General features: G+C 36.1%; 1 protein-coding gene across 5 annotated transcripts in view; it reads left to right on the top strand.

Annotated features, from left to right (window-relative positions):
- The window catches only part of SPAG16 (sperm associated antigen 16), a 952,656-nt gene that overhangs the window by 628,996 nt on the left and 302,388 nt on the right, over nt 1–21,272 (top strand). For all 5 annotated transcript variants that reach the window (XR_012374325.1, XM_073879053.1, XM_025892134.2 and 2 more), the window contains one exon: nt 19,016–19,081. Coding sequence is in view for 4 of the 5 variants with exons in the window: in XM_073879053.1 (XP_073735154.1) it covers nt 19,016–19,081 (66 nt within the window). In the remaining variant the exon portion in view is untranslated. The remainder of the gene's footprint in view (nt 1–19,015; nt 19,082–21,272) is intronic.

The raw sequence follows: 21,272 nt of genomic DNA, 5'->3' as shown, positions 1-21,272 counted from the left end.
AGAGCAGAGTCTGTCTCTCTCCCTCTGTTCCTCCCCCTGCTTGTGCTGTCTTTCTCTCTCAAATAAATAAGTTAATTAAATCTTAAAATAAATAAACACAATGAGATAGTACCATGCAACCACTACAATGAATAAACTAAAAAGATGGGAAATACTATTGACAAGGGTGTTGAGTACCTGGAAAAAGAATGTTCATAATAACATTATTTATAATAGCTGCTACCTAGAATAACTTCAAATGTCTATCAACAGTGGAATCAATAAATAAGCTAGTTTCATACATTGGAATACCACAAAAAATGAAAAATAATATAATTAATGAAATACTGGTACAGACAACACAGATGAATCTTGCAAACAAAAATTTAAACATGCAAGAATATATAATTAATAATTTTATTTATATAAACTATAAAACTAGAAAAAAACCTAATCTGTGTGGATAAAAATCAAAATAATGATTACATTAGGGGGAGACATTGATTGGGAGGGGCATGAGGAAGACTTCTGGGTGCTAGTGACGATCTATAAGTTCACCTAGGTGTTTTCACCTTGCATAAGCTCATCCATTTAAACACTTGTGATTTCAACACTTTGATATATGCATGTTATATACTTCAGTAAAAATGTTTTCTTACAAAATAATATAGAAATATGCAGAGAGAAACTGCACAGCCTCAGGGGAAAAATAAAACATCCATCCTTAAAACAGAGGCAAACTTCAAATGCAGCCCCGCTCATTAAGTCCAAGACAAGGAAATACGAACATGATGATAATAAGTGAAAATGATTTATTTTTATCTCAATATACATCTTCATAGCTCTTTATGTCTTTATGTGTTGTGCTTAAGGAAAAATGCATTCTGATGTCTGTAGTAAGAAAGAACAGATTGTAAATTCAAGAACCGCTTGAGTTTAGACTTTTCAAAAGTATGTAATTGTTGATTTTCTTAAGTAAAGATTTCTTCCTTGATTACAACTGATTAGTAAAAGGAAATATCTTTCAGTCATATTCCTTTATATGGAATCAAAAACTTATTAAGATAAGTTAAGTATATGTCTATATTTGCATTTTGTGTATTTAAATATGTATTTTATATAGCAGAGCATATATTTAAATACAGAGTTACACAAAAATATATATATTCAATCTTAAATGAATGGAAAATAATGGTAGGTATAATCCAAGAATCATTTTCACTTCTATTTGAATTTAGAATGCCTTGCATGATTTAAGGCATATTTATCTTCTTGATTAAAGTTTGTTTAGCTCAATATTAAAATTAGTCTACACTACTTGAAGGCACAACACCTGATCTTGAAGAATTATATCTACAATATATTGGTTAACAGAAAGAAGCTATCTGGGGGTTAAGTATTTTATACCAATTTTCATCCCAAAAGATCAGCAACATACTGATAAATGAGAATTGGCTGTAAATTAAAATCAATCATTAAAATAAGGACATGACTGAAAGTAAAGTGATATTAACAAGATGGTCTGAAGTAAAAATTAGAATATCTCAATTAGTTTTATTTTTCTTAGTTCTATTCCTGTATGTGTGTCTGTACATGTATGCGTGTGCATGTGTGTTTCAAGAAAGAGCCTTTGCCATAATAAAAAGATCACAGGCTTCAGATTCTGACAAACAAGTGTTCAAATACTGAGTCTGTTAATTATAAGATGCCTAAGCAAGTTACTTGGCCTTTTGTAGTTCTTATAATAGTGTATACCCTGGACTATGATTGTGGGATATAAGTTAATTGTTTTTTTGTGGGGCAAACTCAATAGTAAACAGCAGTCAGATCATGAGTTAGAGAGGTTTGTGCACAAGGTAATGAATTCAGTTTGTGATATAGTCAGTGTCATGGGATCATCCAATTGTACCATGATCAATAATAGCAAGTTGAATGTAGAGATCTGGGCTGGAGACATAAGTTACAGAGGCATTATATGTATGCGGCAAAGAAGCTGTGGACATGAACCAAGGCCCCATGGAGGAGGGTGTAGGAAGAGAAGAGGGAAACTAGAATCCCTAGAATCTAGAAACCTAAGAACAACATTTAAGGAGGCCAAGAAGATATTTCATTTATGAATTATAATCTGATGGTATGGATATACCATCCATTGCTTTAGATTCCATATACAAGGGAACAAATTTGAGCAAGTAGAGAGAAACTTATTTTTTTTAAGATTTTATTTATTTACTTATTTGGCAGAGAGAGCGAGAGAGAGTGCACAAGCAGGCAGAGCAACAGGCAGAGGGAGAGGGAGAAGCAGACTCCCCGCTGAGCAGGGAGCCCGATGCAGGGCTGGATCCCAGGACCCTGGGATCATGACCTGAGCCGAAGGCAGATGCTTAACCAACTGAGCCACCCAGGTGCCCCAAGAAAAACTATTTAATATGAACAACAGGTCACAAACGTCTCTGGGTACCTAAGGGCAAAAATACAATTGTACCTTGTAAAGGACTGGAACCAGCAATAAGAGGCCTCAGGGATCCTGAGATTAAGCTCTCTCTCTTGCCTCTGTTTCTACCTGCATGTCTGTTTTATTCTTCTACAGATACACTTTTATTTTTTTCCTCTGAACATGTGTTGGGAAGAGTTTATACCACAGATTTTGGGTTTTATGTCTCATCCATCCAAGAAGTGAACTCAACATGAAAGTACAATTTAAGTCCCTATTCTGAATTTTGGAAACAGGTATTATTTCAGAAATAAATCTTACACATTTTTCCTGACTGCACCAGCCAGAGCTCTTCAGTCACTTGTATGGGGAGTGCTGAGTTCTTCACTCCCCCCGCCCCGTGCCTGCCCCCTGCAGGCAGGCTCACTAGCCCTGTACCAAGAATACTGACTCCACTGACCACTTTCAGACACCACACTGGAAGGTGAGAATCAGGCATATTACATGGCTGCCAAATTACCTAAGTGGTAACACCCCAGAAATATAGGGGACTTTGATTTCCAAGAAGCAAAGTTTAACTGAATCCTATTCCTTCTTCCATCCCATGGATTATTCATAGTTTTTTTCTACATCTGGTCCACAGAAATCTTGTATGTCAGGAAGCATAACCTGCTGTGCATTCTTAGAAGACAATAGAGTAATGCCTCATATCCTGCCTGGCCCTCAACTACTCTGTTTTCTCATCTTAGCTGCCCTGGCTATGTACCTCCCAAATAAAGCATTAGAACATTAGGTCTTGCCTCAGGCTCCACTTTCTAGGGAACTCAGTTTAAGAGAGACAGCTTATTGTTTAGATGGATTCCAATATACCCTCTGACTCTGTCTGCATGGGGCAGGAAGGCAAAATACCCCCAGCATGTCTGCTAGGACCCATCTGTGTGATTCTGCGGCTAAGTGGGCACAGGGAAGCTTCATTTCCAGAAGAGAAAAAAAAAAAAAACACTTCCATCAAATCAGACATCCCAAAAACTGTCTGACAAGAATTAAAAGTGTAGTGATCAAAGATTATTCTGCTAGTTATTTCTCCTCCTCTGTGGGTCTGATAATTGCAAATGTTTTCATTTTACATTTTTCCCTCTTTAAACAGTTGAATGAATCTGATCATTTGAGGTATCACTAAAAATATAATATAATTATGTGAGAAAATAATATTGGGAAATTTATTATAACTTACAGCTTTTACAGATTGAGGTAGTGACATGATATACATAGATACATGGATATATAGATACAGATTTTTCTATATAAAATTAAGTATGTAATTAGGGGGTACCTGGCCGGCTCAGTTGGTAGAGTATGCAACTCTTGATCTCCAGGTTGTAAATTCAAGCTCCTCGTTGGGTGTAGAGATTACTTAAAAATAAAATCTTAAAAAAAAGTATGTAATTAATTTGTACCTTCAATGTACATAGAATTACTTTCAAATGTAACTATATGCCCTTATCAAAATAATTTCCTTATAAGGCATATCTTTTGGATTTCCAGACACCATACATTCACTTACTCAATTCAATTTGCCGAGATAAAGTAGGGGGGATACTGGCACAGTTGCCTTCTCTACCATAGTGGAAGACAGCAGCAACCGATGAGAAGAATGGTTAGAGCTTGAGGATCCATCCATCTTTGTGTGACCTGTGGGGTCTGTGTTTAGATCTTTCAGTGCACCTCAAATCTATGCCCTTTCATTGCTCCTTTTAAGCCTAATATACATATATCGTTAAAAGCAAAAATAATCTCAGCAAAATAGAAAGTAATATAGAAAACATAAAATATTTCAAAATTAGCTCTTCTAACTACGGAGAAAAAAGTAAGTCACTAACTTTTCTTCATTTCCCACCTCACCATCAGAAGGCACTATTTAGCTTTCTTTTTCTTTAATGTATTCAGCAAATTGTATTAAGCGTATGATATGTAGAGCACCATAGAAAGGCTATAAATACGAACCAAATTATATATCACTGCCCTTGGCAATAATAATCTCACCATCTGGTAGGGAAATCACTTTGTTTAAATAAAATTTGTTATGTTCTGAATTCAAGATGTTTAAAATGCTAAACTTTACTACAGTTATCATGTTCCCTTACTCATAGCAATTCTTAAATGAACAAGTTAGAAAGTTAGAATTCCAGGCGAGGCAGTAATGCAAAAACTTAATCATTGTGTTTAAATTCTCAGTAAATTTCAAGCAATACCTAGAATCTGGCAATCCTTGTTGAAATGACAATGCTTAGGGAAAATTAAGAAAACAGCTAGGACATTTTATATTGACTAGGTGAAAGACAATATAGGGGCTCTTATATATCATAGTCTTTGTTACTTATTTTTATTAATTACATTATTTTAGCAGTCAGACTTCAGACTTAGGAAATCTAGGAGCTGGAGAACAGAGCAAAGATACTGCCTTTTTTTTAACCCAAACCCTGGCACCACACCTTTTGTGCTTGCTTTAGATGAGAAAAGAGAATAGAAAAGCAAATTAATTCTGACTGGTTTAAGTGGCTATTTAAGTCTCTAAATTACACAAAATAGTGTATGTAGTTGGAGGAATATGGGCTTTGCAATCAGTCAAATTGGATTTGAATCTATTTTAGACACTTCTTGTGTAAATGTGGGCATTTTACTTAACCTCTTGGTGTCTCTGTTTCTTCATTCTTAAAAAGGTGATAGTAATATTTATGATAATATTTTTTGTAATAAATAAGTTACATCATTTAATATATGATACTCATGGGGCACCTGGCATGTGGGAGACTGAGGAGTATCAGCAGCAGAATGATCTGAAGACTTGAAGCCTTAAAACCACCAATAGGAGAGTCTAGTAGGAGGAGATCCTGGTCCCAGAAGTGTCTCAAATAAGTCTTACAGAACACACAAGACTTTTAAAAGAATGCTAACCACAGGAAAGATATTCTAATTTTTTATGAATGACTTAGGGTAACAGTGTTATACTGGTTCTCTTTGTTAATAAAATTCTTCAAGACACATTATTTAGGTCAAAGTACCCCAGCCCTCACCTAACAGCTGCTTCCCTAATCATAGCAAGTTTCTCTAAGCAGAATCACTTGGTGCTCACACCAGACTCACTAGGAAGGTTTGGGGGAAAACACACACACACACACACACACACACACACACACACAGGTGACTAGGCACACCCATGGAACTCTGTTACAGTGGGTCTGAAGTGCATTTCCAACCATTTCTCAGGCAATGTTGGGCCTGGGACCACACTTTGAGAATTACTACATAAGGAAAATTTTCTTAAATGTTTTCAAATATAATGTAAAATATAAAGTAAGATAAAATAAATGGAAACATTTATTTACATAAAAATTAAATGATAAAAGAACATGTATATATTTAGGATAACCAACTGTCTCCTTTATCCATCCCCTCACTGAAAACCACAATTCAACTGAGACATCTTCAGAAGTCAGATCCTTCCAGAAGTAGGATCACACCAAGACTCTAAGCTACATACTGCATTAAATCCTTCAATTAACTTTCTAGTAATAGCAAACCACTTGTTGTTGGTTAAATTGTGTCCCCCCAAAAGATACGTTCCAGTCCTCACCCCCAGTACTTGTGAATGGTACTGGATTGTAAATAGAGTTTTTGCAGATGTAAGCGTTTAGGATAAGGTCATACTGGAGTAGGGTGGGGTTGTCCTTATAGTAAGACGGAAGCACAGATGGCAATGCCATGTGAACATGGAGGCGGAGGTTGGAACACTGCATCTGCAAGCCAAGAAATGTCAAGGATTTCCAGCCATCACGATAAACAGAGAGAGAGGCATAGATAGAATGTATTCTTCCTCAGAGCCCTCAAAAGGAGCCAGCACTGATGACACTTTTGTCTCAGACTTCTAGCCTCCAGAGCTGTGACAGAATAAATTTGTTTTAAGCCACCCTGTGTGGTACTTTGTTATGCCAGCTCTAGGAAACTAATACAACCTCTTTACACCAGGACCTACAGGATTTTCAGTCTACCTCTTAAATTTGCTTCAAATCTCAATATTTTTTATTGTGTTTCTCTCCCACTCATTTTATTTATTTATCCTTAGGAGGGCAGCATTAAAGAAAGGATGCGAGAAGAAGGTAGGGCAAGTGTGATCATCTCAGCCTGAAATCACTAGTACTCAAGAAAGTTGTACCACTATGGAAGTAGTCTTTTGACCATTTCCCTCTGGCTCTGCATCAGGTTTCTCGAGGTCAGGGCCCTCTTTTAATTATTCTGCACCCTTAGTTTCAACATCCTGGCTGGATTACTTACTTCTGGCTCTGATTTTTGGCTTTCCTCCTGGTTTCTCTTGCCTCTTGCTCTGGGCTTTGACACCTTTTGCAGTGTCCTGCAACTGGACTTGGTAAAACTTTCCACTTGCCTTTCCATTTTGGCTCTTGCCACCTGAAGTTATCCAGTTCATCCCTGTCTATTCCTGAGTCCACTCTTAACAATGAAACAATCTCCTCACCTAAGAAGTCCACTCACCCTTGTGTTTTCCGAAGTATTTCTCTTCATTGCAAGATCTTTCACATCCTTCTCTGCTACTTTTCTTCCCTTCTCCATGTCCCCTGACTTCCAAGGTCCTGCTAGGTTGACTCTTCATGTAACTTCAGTTCTTCTCTTTTCAGGCTGTGGTTCCACTGCCTCTGCTCAGTAATCTCCCTACATTTGCCCTTTGCTCTTTCTTGTCATGTCTTCTGTCTTCAGGACATCATCCCATATTCATCATTGTCTTTAATACTTATTCCACTTTGTTGTTCCTTGCATTGTTGCCCGACACAGCAGGTCTCAACTCTGACTTGTTTGCAATAACTATGTTTCCTGTAAACGCCCGACTTAAATGTTTTCCACATGAAAACTACATGAGGCTGGTGGTTTTACATACAGAGGTTTGTTTTATTAATGCAGGAAAATTTAGATATTTTGTCAAGGGAAAGGTATTTCTACAGACAACTTTGGTTCATTTGATGCCTCCTGTTCTACCCAGTCTCTGTTCTACTTAATCACTGTGATGGATATATTGTGACAAAAGCTCATTTTCATCAAAAGACATTCCCAGAGGGTTTGCTGCTTTGATGAAATGGAATAATTAAATACAGTCTAAAGGAAAGTGGTTGGCAATACATATAATAAAAATTTATTCAGTTTTCATGCTACTGGGAACATTTTTTCAAACCTTTGCTTCTAAATGGCACTCAGGCAAAACTCCATGTGAAAGCTTTTTCTCCTTCTAGAAAAAAAGCTTGTTTCTTCAGCAGTTCAGTCTAGAACAAAGAAATCAAAAATACTATGTACTAAAAAAAAATCCACAGCAGAAATTATGTAGAGGCAAGGCAAACTTAACATTAATAAATGAAGCTAATTAGACTTAATTTGCATATTTAACTCATCTTAATTACACATGGATTCAGCAAACATTTTTAAAAGCTTCAATCAATCTTTCACAGACATGGTTAGTTATTTATATGAAATAACAAAAACCAGGTCTTTGTTAATGACTATTCTGTTTCCAATTTATATGCCAGTGAGATTGTTTCAGTAGTAATAATGGAGTATGTTTTTCTTTAACAATTTGTAAACCTATAAGGTTAAATTTCTTTGGTTTCACAAAGTTATTAAAAAAAGATTTGCAGATGTAAATTAGAAATAACTAGAAAATTTATTAATAATTTTACTATGTATTAAATTAAGCCACATGAAATTGCATATGAAATGATATTTTACCATTTGAACATACAAAAAATGACAACTCTATATGACCCAATGTGTTTATTAAAGGAGAAAAAAAGGTAAAAAAAAATTTGCGGAAAATGTGAATGTTATATAAATTATTATATTAAATGTTTGACCCTGTTCAATTAAAAAAGGACCTTTATAAAATTCTTGGACATTAATTTTTAAACTTGATAACTAAGGCAGTAGCTATAATAGAAATAGCTACATCTAGCTGGTAATGGACACATTTTGCTTTGTTTTCTTTGATAGTAATTTTCCTTGGTCCTAAAATTTGAAATAAAAATGCATAAAATATGGGCGCCTGGGTGGCTCAGTTGGTTAAGCGACTGCTTTAGGCTCAGGTCATGATCCCAGAGTCCCAGGATCGAGTCCTGCATCAGGCTCCCTACTCAGCAGGGAGTCTGCTTCTCCCTGGGACCCTCCCCTCCTCGTGTTCTCTCTCTCATTCTCTGTCTCAAATAAATAAAATCTTAAAAAAATATGTGTTAAAAAATGCATAGAATACAATTACACAATATAATTCTCTTTAGCTTCAGTAAGTTTTATTTAGGTAATTTTTCTTAAACATTTTTAGGTATTTTACTTTAATTATTTTCTAGAAATATACACAGGAATACTACTATGAGGAGACAGTGCTTCTGTATTGTGACATGAGGGTGTAGCAGGACTGATGAGGTGACTGAGTAGAAAGGGTGCTATGGGCAGGGGCAAAACGTACATAAAACTTTATTCTGTGCAACTGTCAAATGGGTGTGAAACTCAGTGATGAGGGCTCCACTTCCTAGAGTCCCTCTCCATGAGGATTCTTTCATAAAATAAAAAATCGTGAGAGGTTACCCCTTTCATCTGAATTGCCTTGAAAAGGTGGAGGTCATGTGGTGAAGGAAAGAAAAGTTGGTGACGGGAAAACTTATCAAAACTGCTTAGTAACTTGCCTGGAAATGGCCCGTGTGTGTGTGTGTGTGTGTGTGTAAACTATTTCAAAAATATTTATTGTATACCTCTTATGAGCCAACTCATCTCTGTAGTTAACATTACAAAGTGATGAAGATAATAGATGTCATCTCTGCTCTCACAGAATTTGTAATCTGCATATTGTTACTATGTAATAATTATCATTTACTGAGCACTTGGCTATGTCCCAGGCAGCAATGTAAGCATTTTTACATGAATTAACTTCAGTCCTCACAATGGCACCTTCATGTAGATACTCATATTATTTCTATTTTACAGATGAAAAACTGAGGCTCACAGTGTTCCAAGGACATATTAAGTGGCAAAGCCCAAATTCACATCCAAGCAGTGTCACTCCAGACCCTGTGCTCTTAACCATTATATTATATGCATGCATAATATTCATCTGCTTAGATATATGCTCAAATATGACATAAAATTCAACTTTTCATTTTGAAATTGCATAGTAGGTCAAAGTGCATTGATGCAACATATGTAAATTCTATATACAATATAATAAATACTATAAAATAATCTCACAGTTTGACTCTTGCAACCAACTACTGTCCCAATAGCTATCTATTGCACTCCTAAGATATTTTATAAATATTAAAATAAAGATATCTCTGACCCTTTGGTTTGGGCTGAATTGTGTCCTTGGAATTGAAGTCCTAACTCTAGTACTTCAAAATGTGACTGTATTGGGAAATGGGGTCTTTAAAGAGGTAACTAAGGTTAAATGAGGTCATTGGGATGGGCCCTATTCCAATCTGATGGATGGTCTTAAGAGCAGATTAGACCACAGACACACACAGAGGTGAGACCATGTGAAGATATAGGGAGAACACAGCCTTCTACAAGTCAGGGCGAGGCCTCAGAAAGAAACTAACCTGCCAATGCCTTGATCATATTTGAGCCTCCAAAACAGTGAGAAAATACATTTTTGTTGTTTAAGCCACCAGTCTATGGTACTTTGTTATGGTGGCCCCAGCCAACTAAAACACCCTTAGTCCTCTCTGTGGTGTCAAAGGATGAGACCACCAGTCAGTATCTGAAACCAAAAGTAAATAAATAAATAAAAACTGAATTTATCATATACTTCAGTGAAAAAGAGTTATACTAATTGAGCAGATCCAATTGCTGATTTTATATCCAGTTTTTGTGGAGAGTTAATTTTGGAAAGTTGGTTACAGAAGTAGGAGTGGGTTCGGTCAGTCTTAGAAGAGTGGTTTGTGTTGGTTATAAAGACTTACTTTTTGTCTGTTATCGAGGTGGAAGAAGGTTAATATGAGCTTTAGGAACGTGTGCACTGTAGTGAATCTTTGGCCAGTTGGCTGAATTTCCAAATCATCAGTCTGATGCTATTTGGCTTTTTGAGAAGTGTTCACAGAAGTTAGTTGTCATTGATTAATTAGTTTTAAAACCAGTTCTGGTTGTTTACTTGTAAGCAGGGCTATGGAACTGTTACTAATTGATTGGACAAGTTTAAAACTAGTTCTGGTGTTTGTTACCATGACGATGAGTCTTTTCCTAGGAAAGTGGTGATTTTTTTTTTTTAATTCTCAGTGGCCAACAAAATATAAGTAGAAGAAATAGAAAAGACTACAAATTAATCTACAATTGGTAATATCTCTTATTTGTGTAGGCATTGTGCTAATTCTTTATACAAATTTCTCCAACTATAAATGGGAATTTAATATATTACCAGTTTCATACAGTAGAGATTAAAAGAGTTACTCTGTGCAAAGTACTTAGTGTGGTGTTTATATAAATGAGAGATATGACAGTCACTTTCCAATAAACTGAATTCTAAATGCTGCAATTTTATTCTAGTATCACATTTTTTCTCACTACAGTGTACAACCTCCCTCAATAAAATGCTCAATAGTGTGATTTCATTTATGTAAGAATTGAGGTAGATAACATGACACAGTAAAGAAAAGTGAATGTATGTGTACAGACTATCCCAGGAAATATGCAAAAGACACCATTACAGTGGTTGCGTCTGGGATGGCCTGAGATAGGAGACTAACTTCTCATTAGATAATCTCCTGTACTATTTAAGTATTCAACCATATTCCTATATCCCTTTTCTCCAATACAGTAATGCTGATAAAAAAAATTGTTGGGATGTTTTTACTAAGAAGGGCATGAGGGAACTTGCTGAGGTGATGGGAATGATCTATATCTTAATCTAAATGGCAGTTACACAGATACATACACAGATAAAAATTCTATCTATGTATAATAAAAATTCATTGAGCCCCTAAGATTTGTGCATTTTCCTGTGTGTAAGTTATATGTTGTATGCCACTAAACACACTTTAAAACATCAAAAAGACATTTTAAAAGATAGCTTTGTTAAAGCTAAAAACAAAAGCAAAAGAAAAACAAAAGCAAACAAAACAAAAGCAAAAACTGTGAGTTGGGGAGGCTTACTTTAAAGTCTGCTTTGTTTTTTTTTTCCAAAAGAATATTGAATCCATTGGTCAAATAAATAAGTCCTTACAAGGAGAAACTAAGTTAGTGAATATTAGTTCTTTAATGATTTTAGTGATGGTATTTTTGGCTGCTTAGTTTATGAATATTTGTTATTTTATGTTTTATGATTATTTTATGATTTTATTGTAGAACTAATTTTTAAGAGTTTTTAAGCTTTTCTTTTGTCTTGAGTATTAGGCTTCTAACAAGTATGATTTTAATATTTTTTCAGCTTTTCACATTGGCACTATTAATAGTAGAAAAGTTTCAATAAGATTAAACTTCCTGCATTGGGTTTATGTCAGTCAAGTAAGGCTAGATTGTGTTACAAAAAAAACATACAACCTCTAAAACACAGCAATATTTATATCTTGCTCTGGGTCTGTGTCCACTGTAGGTTGGAAGGGGAGGTTCTGCTCACTGACTCACCTAGGATCCAGGATGATCTAGCAGGCACCTTAATTGCTTTGCCGTTAGACAGGTGGAGTTGGAGAGAACAGGAGAAGGTTATTACATGTCATTTCCACTCACAACTCTTGGGCCAGAAATCATTATGTGGCCCCACACAACCACGGGGGGAGGGGGAGAGGGGCAGAAGGTGTACATCTACAGAAAGGAAAAACATTGGAAAAATTTGGCAAATGGCATTGAAAAGCTGCCTCTACCTTTCTCCCTTCAAATTCTTGCACATTGAGAGTTAGATGATTTTGTAATTACACAAAGAGGAGTTACTGTCTTGCCTTTGGCACTCTTTCTCTGCCATGATGGATTAGTGCTTCTGTTTTCTCATCTCTAGAATAGGTTACAATAGTACCCACGTTGTTGAATTGTTGTGAGGATTAAATGTGATAATAAATAAAGCACTTAGCACAAGGCTTTAGTTACATAATAAACACTGAATCAATGTAAAGCTGCCTCCTTCCCCAGGAGTCATCAACTATCTCCATGTACTTGTTTAGAGACAATGACATAGTCAATGGGTAAATATGCTACTGGGTTAGAACCATGTTGTGGGAAAGGAGTTGAGAAAAATAAGACTGTGCACATTATATGGCATGACTAATCAAAATGAAAATAAATATTGGGAAGAAGACCAAGCTATTTAACCAAAAATGAGGTATCTGGTGAGGGTAGATTTTTTTCCAATTTTCGGTTGTGATCACTCTGTAACTGTTTACTTTTTTACTTAAAAACTGTTTATCAAATCCTACCACAGCTGTCTTGGGCTTTGGGGATAATAAGACTGGTGGGCAAGACAAATTTCTAAAAAGTTTCTCCTGTGGAACTATATTCTAGTGGGAAGAAACTAACAATAAACAAGGAAACAAATTCTTAAATGATTTTAGATCATGATGAGTGACATGAAAAAAATAAAACAGGGTGGCCTATTCGCTGGGTACCAACACCTGTGGGAAGCCCACTTAATCCCCAGAATTCAGGGGCTTAACACATTGGAAGCTTAGTTCTCACTGATGGAATGTCTAGTTGGAAAGTCCTGATTGGTGGCTTTTCTCCTTATGGTAGTTCAGAAACTCAGGCTAGTTCCATTTGTGTTTTTCCATCTTCCAGAACACTTCTGTGTAGAGTCTGCAAGCAGATAACAATAAAGAGCTTACAGGATTGTGTGGGATATTTTAAGGGCCAGGCCTACATGCACTGGACAGAAGTCAGTCACGTTGTCACAGCTGACCTCAAGTCTGCCTGAGTGCCCAAGAGAAAAAGGAAAGGGATTTTATAAAAGTTTCTGCTACTATAGGAGAGGATACGGGAGAGGAGGCAGGAATATTAGATATCAGACATCACTGAAAATGTTGTGTTTGTGTTGAAAGCAGCATGGGAAGAAGGACAAAGACGTGTATTTAGCTACATGAAAACATCCAAGGTAGAGAAAAACAGGACGTTCAAAGTCAGGAACATCCTAGGCCTATTAGAAGAAGAGGAAGGCTAATATGATAGTGTTGTTTTTGTCACTATATTTACTTATTTATTTATCCTGACAGGAAACAGGAGGTTTCTGGATCAGTGATCAGACCATTTACTCACTGAGCAGCTTATGTTGATTTGCCATTTCCGCATTCCCCATGGAGAGAAGCTGCGAGAGCCAGGCGTACCCCACAGGTGCAGTGAGGTCATGTATCATGAAAAGGAACCCCCAAATTATGAAAGTCAGAGCCCTTGTGCCCCTCCCAGGAGGCAAGGTGATGGGGAGAGGGAGAAATCTTTGTTGGAAATGTAAATAGATCCTCTCTGGGAAGAGAAGAGATAAGCCTCTAGGCTTGCAACCCCTGAAATGTAAATGAATACCTCAGAGAGAGATACACCTAAATTTCTCCAGAGATCTCTGTCTTTATGGTTGGATTGTTATTCAATCATCCTTTAATCCAGGTGTCGTACTGTTTGCTCAGAAAGCCCTGACCATGCAGAAACATGAATATAGTCATGCAGCACAGTGCATGAGAAGGAAGAATGGTAAAGGATGAGGTGCAATAGGCAAACAGGAGCCAAACAGTATGGAGCCTTTGGAACAAAGTAAAGAGTTTGGAATTTAGGATGCTGGGTGGCTCAGATGCTTAAGTGTCTGCCTTCAGCTCAGGTCATGGTCCCAGGGTCCTGGGATCGAGTCCCGCATCGGGCTCCCTGCTCCTTGGGAGCCTTCTTCTCCCTCTGCCAGTCTCTCTCTCTCTTTCTCTGTCTCTCGTGAATAAATAAATAAAAATCTAAAAAAAAAAAAAGAGTTTGGAATTTATTCTGAGTATGATGGTAATTGTTCAGGTGGCTGTTACCAGGAGTATGGCATGATCTGATCCAGGTTTTATTGATCACTCTACTGGCTATGAGAGGAATAGATGGGCAGTGGGTGAGAGTAGAAGCAAGGAGACCAATAAGGATGCTCCTACTGTCTTTGGGCTCAGTATGATGGCTGATTTCCTGCACAGAGTAGTAATGGTAAAAAAGGGACAGAGGTGGGCATAGTAGGGCTTTATGTTGAAGAAAAAGCTGATGTGCTGGATGAGGGATGTGTAGGGGTGGGGGTAGAAGGAGAAGTATTCTAATTCTCAGATGTGTTATTGCCTAAGGTTTTTTTGTTTGTTTGAGCAACTGGTAGTGCCATTTACTTAGAGGGAAAGACTTGGCAAGTGTAAAGATAGGCAGTTGAGAAGTAGTAAGTCAAAAGGTCTTTTGCATATTCTGTCTGACATGCCCTATCACCAGCAGGAAACAGATGACACACGAAGTAAACCCAAGTCGAATGTTTACAGAGATGTGAATGGTGTTAAGGGAACAAACACGGCACCCAAGGGCTAGCAACAATGGGAAGCCTGAAGGGGCAAGGGAAGGAGAACATTACTGGATACGGCGGAGCTGTAGCCTTGGGAGAGGGCCCACATAACATGAGTGGGATTAGGTAGAAAACAGGACCACTGACAAAATCACAGCTGAACAGGAAGGGAGCTCAAGTAGTCATTTATCTGCCCTCTGTATCTTTCTGCTTTTTCATATCCTGCTGGTGCTTCCCTCTGGCTGAATCCAACCAGACGCCAGAGGGCTTGTGTGCCCACGGTGATGTGATTGGTAGGAAGCAGGGCACAGACTTAGGGCAGTGCCACAGAGGGAGTGAATCTGATGGACAAGCAGAGAGAGCAGCACTGATGCCTCTACTTCTCTTTACTGGGCTCTTTAAAGAAAGAGAGAGCTAAGGGCAGAAATGGCCTGGAAGTCATCAGCATTTCCGTGGTTTATGTTGCAGCTTAAGAGCTAATGTTTGTTAAGCTCTTACTTTGTGCTAGGCATGCCACCAACATTTCACATGCATCTTCCAATTCAATTCTCAAAACAAACCTAGAGGTTAAATTCCAATTACTCAGGGTAATGGTATTTAACCTCTAGGATTGTTTTGAGAACTAAATGAGGCAAATGACACACAGCGAAGTGAAGCAATTTGTTTAAGGTCCCACAGCTATCAGGTAGCAGATCCAAGAACTAAGTCCCAGACGTTTCTATTCCCAGGACCAGTGATAGCAATCATCACTGCACGTAGCTTCTCTGAGAGAATCAAATACTGGAGCAATGACATATTGGGTCACATGGGTTTTTTCTTATAAGACTCTTCCCTCTTTTACATTTTCTTTCCACTTCTTTGAAAGAAAACAATCCTGACAAGAATTCACCAAAGAAGATATTCCAAATTTTAACATCCTGGTTTGGGTATTGCTTTTGATTAAGGCTGTTTGCAGACTAGAATATTAGTAACCCACATATTCCCTGTACCACAAAAAGAGTAGATTCACTTTTATCTTGGGAACAAAGCTGGATAGAAAAGCTTTTTTTAACTTTTCTTAATTCATGAAACATTTATCTTCAAGTCAGGTTTTGTTATAGCAGCACAAATGTGGTCCGTCAGCATTTCCATTATAGCCCCATATTTCCAGGGCTTTTCAAGAGTGCCTTAGAGATTCCACTTTGAATTAAAACTTGGCATTCAGGATTTGAATCAGAAAACTCCATTTTCCTTAACAATTAATCAAAGAGTTTAGAGATTCTCACTTTAGCAGAGCACCAAATGTAAAACTTTTATAATGCAAAAAAACATTTTGCTAATTTAAATATATATTTTTTTAAATATTAGCACTCACTATGCAGGTGTAATATTATACAACTATATATGATATTAATTCTAAAAGAAAATTGACTATAAAAGTTCCTAAGATAATATATGAAAACTTATAATATCTTACACTTTGCCTTTTTGGCTTTGTAAGTAATTTATTTCTACTTTGGTGATTTAGAGGATTTGAAGTTCTCAGCATAATTGGTTTAAAGTTGTAGCAGCGTCAAGATAGTGAACCAGAATAACATGGGTAGGGGAGATCCTGAAAGAGTGCCAAAGTATTTCAACATATTTTTGTGAAATTTAAATTCCTGTGGGGAAATTTTGCATTCTGTGAAAAGGGATTAACAGCATGTATTAATTCTGTAAATAAATATTTGAAGTTTAACTTGCTGAACACAATGGCGATAGTGAGGACTCAATAGAGCTTAGTTATAAAACCTTTCCAACTTTGCTTAGTTCCAAACTATTCCATGAATGTCCTATAACAGTGAGGAGACATGCTGATGATCCTCTATCTTTCCGATCTCATTTTGTAATCTTTTATGTAATCTTTCCTCCAGCCGTAATGGTTTAGGACTAAGTAATCAGAGTAGATGAAGCGTTTTAGCAAGCCTACTCTACTTCTCATTTATTTGTCTCCATCCACATTGGCTTCCTTGCTATTGTAGAAACACACCAGGTAAACTCTGATCTTTGAGACATTTGCTCTACCTTTTCTTTCTTCCTGGAATAGTTTTTTTCTCCAGATGTCTTCTTGGCTTGCTTCAATCCTTGTTCAAACCTTACTTTTTGAGTGTAGTCAAACCATATCATTCTACTTGATAATTTGGTTTGCCCTTAGCCCCTCAATCCCAAAACTCATAATACCCCTTACCCTGTCTGACTTTTCTTCTTTTCACAATACTTATGATCTTCTAACACACTTTATACCTTTCTAAAATATCTATTTCCACCCTCTCCCCTTATAAAGTAAGGTTGATGGAGACACAGTTCTTTGTTTTATTCACTGACAGATCCTAAGCACCTAGAATTGTGCCTGACATAGATTAATTGCTCAAAAATATTTGTTGAATGAATACATTGTTGAATTAAATCTGAAATTTAGCCCATAACAAGAATCTACAAACAATATTCCAGATATAACTCTCTCTGGTTCTTCTACAAAATTTGTGTTATTTCCCTAAGATAATTAAGAATGCCCTTTGAACATTGGTGTCAAAATGAAAAGTCCCCACATTTAAAGCCCCTGTGTAATGTGTTATGAGCCCAATTTGCTTGAAATAATTTAAACTGAAATTTGGAAATTTTTGTAGTTAATTTTAATTTTAGTTATTATTTGGAAAAGATGACCAGAATGGGTAGATGTGAAATATAGTTTTCATAAAACAAATGCTTAGTTTGTGTTAAAAATGTTTTATAACATTTTTATACATATAATGATATTAATGCCAAACTGTGGAAACTCAGGAATTAAAACATGATCTCATAATCTAAAACAAACAAAAAAAGAACCCCACATCCCCAGCAGTGATGGCAATGATGTGCTGCAAACAAGCACCCTCTATAAGGGCTTCACTACTTGGCCCCATGGCTTGAAAACTATGCTAATTGCAAGATGGAGTCATATGGTGAAATTTCACCACCAGCTCAATAGTGTAAAAGTGAGGATACTAGAGTTCCAGTGCACAGACAAGCAGTGATGACACACTTACCAACATAGCCTTGACTGATTCTGAATGGTAGCTGATAGCAAAAGCTAGTATTTTCAATCATGAGAATGTATTAACTTTATTATTGGACTAAAGCAATACCTTTTTTGTGGGGGTTGAGGGGTATAAGCAGTTTATTTGGTTGCTGTCCCAGGAAGTAGAAGTGAAGAAGCAAGGAGTGAGCTAAAGAAGAGAGCAAGACCCAATAAAGGATACATTCTTGATCCATTTGCCCTGTGGGCAACTAAGGCTAAATCCTGCTGAGGATTCTCTGATGAATAATTGTAGAACACACAGCCTTAGAAGCATTCCTTTAAACAGCACTGTCCAATAGGACTTTCTTGATGATGGAAATGTTCTACGTCCACATTGTCTGCTATAATAGCCACCTGGAATATGGCTAGTATGACTGAGGAAATGAGTTTTTAATTTTAATTTTATTTATTTTTTTAAAGATTTTATTTATTTATTTGAGAGAGAGAATGAGAGAGAGAGAGAGAGAGAGAGAGAGAGAGCACATGAGAGAGGGGAGGGTCAGAGGGAGAAGCAGACTCCCCGCCAAGCAGGGAACCTGATGCGGGACTCGATCCCGGGACTCCAGGATCATGACCTGAGCCGAAGGCAGTTGCTTAACCAACTGAGCCACCCAGTGGCTCATAAATAAAATTATCACCCATAATTTTATTTAATTTCAATTAATTTAAGTGTAAATAGTCATATAAATGGCTGGCTAGTGACTACTCGTTTGGACAGCTCAGCTCTAAAGGATCAGATTTTCAGGCATTAATCACTAATTCCCATCCCCCATTTGTCAAGGTATATGGAGGAAGGGGTATTAACTCTGTCATACTTCCAACCTAGTCTGCATAGAGGCTAAGATATCTGCCAGGGTTGGGAGAAATCCCTAAGGAAGAAAAGTTGAGAGGAACACTGTCTTGATATAAGGAAACTTAACGCAATACTTTAAAACAAATAAAATTAATTACCTTTTGATTTCTTTCACATATTGAATGGAATTTATTTGATTTTATTTCTGCTTTGTCTTCCTAGGGTAACTGTGAGCAGTCACTTTATGGTCACATGCATTCTATCAATGATGCCACCTTCACTCCTAGGGTGAGTTCAGTTCTCCCAATAAATACTTTTAATATTTCATATATACAAGTTAATTTTACTGAAACAAAGTACCAGGAGAAAATGGTAAGTTAACAGGGCAAGGAGAACAAATTCCAGAATTAATTATGACAATGGAAAAAATATATAGATAGTTTGGGTTGTAGAAGTTTAAAAAACACACACAATATACAGTGGTAGGAACAATGAGGAATTCTATCTTTAACTCCACTTAAACACATTTTTAAAAGCATCTTGTCTAATGTGGGCTCAAGAAAGTAAATGGGATATAAACTTGTAAATATTAATGTAGAATCATAAAAATAATGAAAATGCTTGAAAGGAAACCCAAGAATAAAAAAGCCATCAAAGAAAAATAGACTTTCTTCAGGTTAAAACAGAGCAACCTTGATTTGACAGCTTTTCAATTACTCATTGAAAGGTTTCAAATATATCTTTTTCCAAATAAACTGATGACATAGCAGAAGTGTTTATCCACAGCTTGAGGTATTCAGATATCAGGATGATTTTACCAACTATGAAGATTATTAAACACTGCTTTGAGTCACTAAGCTAATTGAGGTTGTCTTTAAAACGGTACAGATAATACTCATGGAAGGATGATTTAAGTTTGTTCTTTCTCAGATGAAAGCTATTTGACTGATAGATGACCTCTCAAGTCCTTTCAAACTCTATGATTTAATTATACCTAACATTTTAATTTGTCTCTAAATTCCCAGTAGAGTGTAAATCTTAATTCCATACCCCTCTTCTTTCCCAATTAGCTAAAAAATCAATCTGATAGATTACCTACCTCTAACTTCAAAATGACAGCATTGTCAAAATTCTGATACTATCATGCTATTACTATTCTTTTAGGCAGAAGAAAAATGTTCACTAAAAAGTATTTCTTCTAAAGGAATGTTATTTGCTGCAACTAAAATTGTACTGGTGGCATTGTGATTGACACCTGGAATGTTAGTGATTGGCTCAACTACAATTATATTTTAACAAATTCATCTTATTAAGTAATTTCCATTTAATTGACTTTGTTGAGCCAATATATTATGGCTTGTTTCTAGGTACCAAGTAAAATTTTATTTTTAGCAGAGTATAGAGCCATTTAAGCACTGTGAACCCATATGATATAGGATATTTATGCTAAAAATCTATTAAATGGCTTATAGTTTCACATACCCTAAGAAAATTCAATGGAAACTAAAATGAAATAAATTATTTTGTGAGTCAGGCAGTTTATTTTGGTAAGCAATAACATAGCTAAAAAAGACATGCCATTTAACATCCCAAATAATAAAATTAATAAATATAAAATTAGCCAAATTAAATTTATTCATTTAGCAATCAAGGGACACATACGTTAAGTACATATAGTTAAAAGGCAAGATGATGTATATGAGGTCCAGGTGTCCAACATCAAAGTGGCTAACCTGTTTTTGTTTATACACTTTGTCCATACCAAAGGACTATTACCACACTATTCCAAATCAACATCCTCAGGCCCCATTTAAATGCTTCCATTAGCTTATCTCTTCTTTGCTGTAAATGTTTAATAACTATTAAGGAAATTATATTTTATGATGATAACTGACACGGGTGAAATTTTTGGTCACATATGTTAATTGTTTTGAAAACTTTTATTTCACATACTTGCCAAAGAATGTCAAGAGATTAGGAGGTAGCAGTGACTGAAAGAGCACAGACTTTTACTCAAGGACGTGGCATTGTGACACAGTTCACATTCAAACAAACTATCAAACAAAGCTGTCATAATAAATGCATTATACAGTGCATATATAGCAGGCAGAAATTTGAATATTTAGAATTAGACTTGCTAATTATTTGATGCTTTAGGGAAATGACTTCAAGTTGCATTACTAGTTAAAAATGCATTTAGCTATTTATGTAAACATAATTTAGGAAAGTTCTACAATTTTAGATTTGTAAGCAGAAATCACAAATGTAAAATTCAGTGTTATCTAGCTAGCAACCAAGAATCACAGAAGCAAATATACAACATATAATGGTTTTGTATGGTCCTAAAAAGCTATGTAAATTGAATTGTAATTCTATGTTGTATTATTAGGATTCTGATATCTTTATTTCTGACTAATCTTCCCATTGGAAATAGATACTTATTTAAAACTTCTTTTTTTAAAGTAAACAGTTAATGAAA

This window comes from Callorhinus ursinus, unplaced genomic scaffold (assembly GCF_003265705.2).
Source record: "Callorhinus ursinus isolate GAN/ISIS: 27379988/994484 unplaced genomic scaffold, GSC_fseal_2.0 scaffold2, whole genome shotgun sequence".
NCBI classification, from domain to species: domain Eukaryota; kingdom Metazoa; phylum Chordata; class Mammalia; order Carnivora; family Otariidae; genus Callorhinus; species Callorhinus ursinus.
This window is presented reverse-complemented; position numbering and strand designations above follow the sequence as displayed.